This window comes from Diaphorina citri, unplaced genomic scaffold, assembly GCF_000475195.1.
Source record: "Diaphorina citri unplaced genomic scaffold, Diaci psyllid genome assembly version 1.1 scaffold9021, whole genome shotgun sequence".
Classification (NCBI taxonomy): domain Eukaryota; kingdom Metazoa; phylum Arthropoda; class Insecta; order Hemiptera; family Psyllidae; genus Diaphorina; species Diaphorina citri.
Genome location: NW_007386395.1, coordinates 1 through 1839, shown reverse-complemented (window position 1 = coordinate 1839; position 1839 = coordinate 1). Strand labels below are relative to the sequence as shown.

General features: G+C 45.9%; 1 protein-coding gene across 1 annotated transcript; it reads right to left on the bottom strand.

The window, feature by feature from the left end:
- Nucleotides 1-442: 442 nt before the first annotated feature.
- Nucleotides 443-1178, bottom strand: LOC113472835 (RNA-binding protein FUS-like; the record flags this gene model as incomplete). Its single annotated transcript, XM_026832625.1, is given in 2 exon segments — nt 443-572; nt 910-1178. Coding segments are annotated over 2 exon segments (399 nt in total), but the record flags the coding sequence as incomplete, so codon positions are not given.
- Between the last annotated feature and the right edge of the window lie 661 nt (nt 1179-1839).

Here is a 1839-nt window from a genome sequence, read left to right as displayed (position 1 = left end):
TATGTAGATTCGTATAACCTGAACCCATCTTGTGGGAGTTTTGGGGCTGTTTGCCCCTACAACTAAGCCTTGGAGTGGACTTTTTGTGTGTGGAGGTAAGCCCCCAATTATGTACTTCCTTACTTATGACGTAAAATAATCGTTATGACAGAAAAAATAATAATAAATAATTTAGTTACATCTTCTTGTCACCAGTATGTACGTATTTACCCCGCCAAATAAAGCAAGACCGTAGAAAAAAAAAAAGTAAATAAAAAGGAATTTTTAACTGTGTTAGGCATATTCAAATGCCTGTCACAAATGTCGATCCCCCATTATTACACCTAGATAAATTTTATGACTTGACTTGGACTCGAACCACCAACCTCCAGATCCAAAAGTCCAACGCGCTAACAACTGCACCACTGAGGTTGGTAGAAAAAAATAAAATAAATCTACTCACCCATCCCGATCTCGCATGGGGCCACCTCGGCCGCGATCTCCACCTCCAAATCCGCCTCGTCCACCTCCACGACCTCCGCCAAAACCTCCCCTCCCTCCTCCTCTCTCGTCCCTTCCACCGCGTCTATCACCTAATGAAAAAAAAATCAATCAAATCATGAATCTTTATGGTAAAGCAGAGAGCTTTTTACAACTTTGTGGGTATCACAGTATTACAAGTCTTTCATTTACTCAATCTTCATATTTATTATCGCTCGTCTCTTCGACTTGTAATGCCGCTACTGGTCGCTACTCAATTGTCCTCACGAGGCAGAGTGCACCCCGAACTCCAAGCACAGAGCCGAAAAAAAAACTCGGCTCCACCGAGAAATCGAACCCGGACCTCCTGCATGCAAGCCTAGTGTGATACCGACTCGGCCAAGGAGGTTTTTTTTCTCGATTTTTTAAAAGTTAATTATGATTTTGTACCTCCATAACCGCCTCCGCCGCTCCGAGAGCCGCCATCGCCAGCACCATCGGGCCGCTCTGCATGACATCTATTACATGCTTGCCGCCAAGCGAAGTTCGTGTTGCCGCAGTCTGGGGACGCACACTTCCAGTCACCGTCCCGACCACCACCTCCACCACCACCTCCTCCTCCGCGACCACCTCCGAAACCTGCAACACGGGGGAGAAGAAGTAGGGTTGGGACATCGAGACGAAAACATCGGGCCAAGCGAAGTTCGTGTTGCCGCAGTCTGGGGACGCACACTTCCAGTCACCGTCCCGACCACCACCTCCACCACCACCTCCTCCTCCTCCGCGACCACCTCCAAAACCTGGAACACGGGGGAGAAGAAGCAAGATTAATAAAGGAGTTTTAACTGTGTTGAGCATAAAAAATGCTTGTCACAAATGTCGGTCCCTGCTCGCTAAACTTTATGACTTGACTTGGACTCGAACCACCAACCTCCAGATCCGAACTCCACCGCGCTAACCACTACACCACTGAGGTTGGTTGGAAGCAAAATAAATTAAGAGAAAGGTAGATAATTTCATAGATAGATGACTCACCGATTCTAAAAAGGGGGTTTGTCCAAAAACGTAATTTTCAGGAGACAAAAAACGCAAAATTGTACACCCTTCCGGTCATTTTCAATTGAAAAACGAAAAAAAAAAAGGTACCTGACCACTCCACTCCTATTTGCTTAAACCTATTTGGATCCATATTTGAAAACAAAAAATAAACTACGCCAGCCTAGCTTGGTTGGTAGAGCGTCTGCCTTGTAAGTGCTAGGCCGCGGGTTCGATTTCCAACCGGGACGTATTTTATCCTCAACGCATGTTGAATGGTAGAGATTGCCTTAGGCAATAATTTCGAGGGTTGAATGGTAGAGATTGCCTTAGGCAATAATTTCG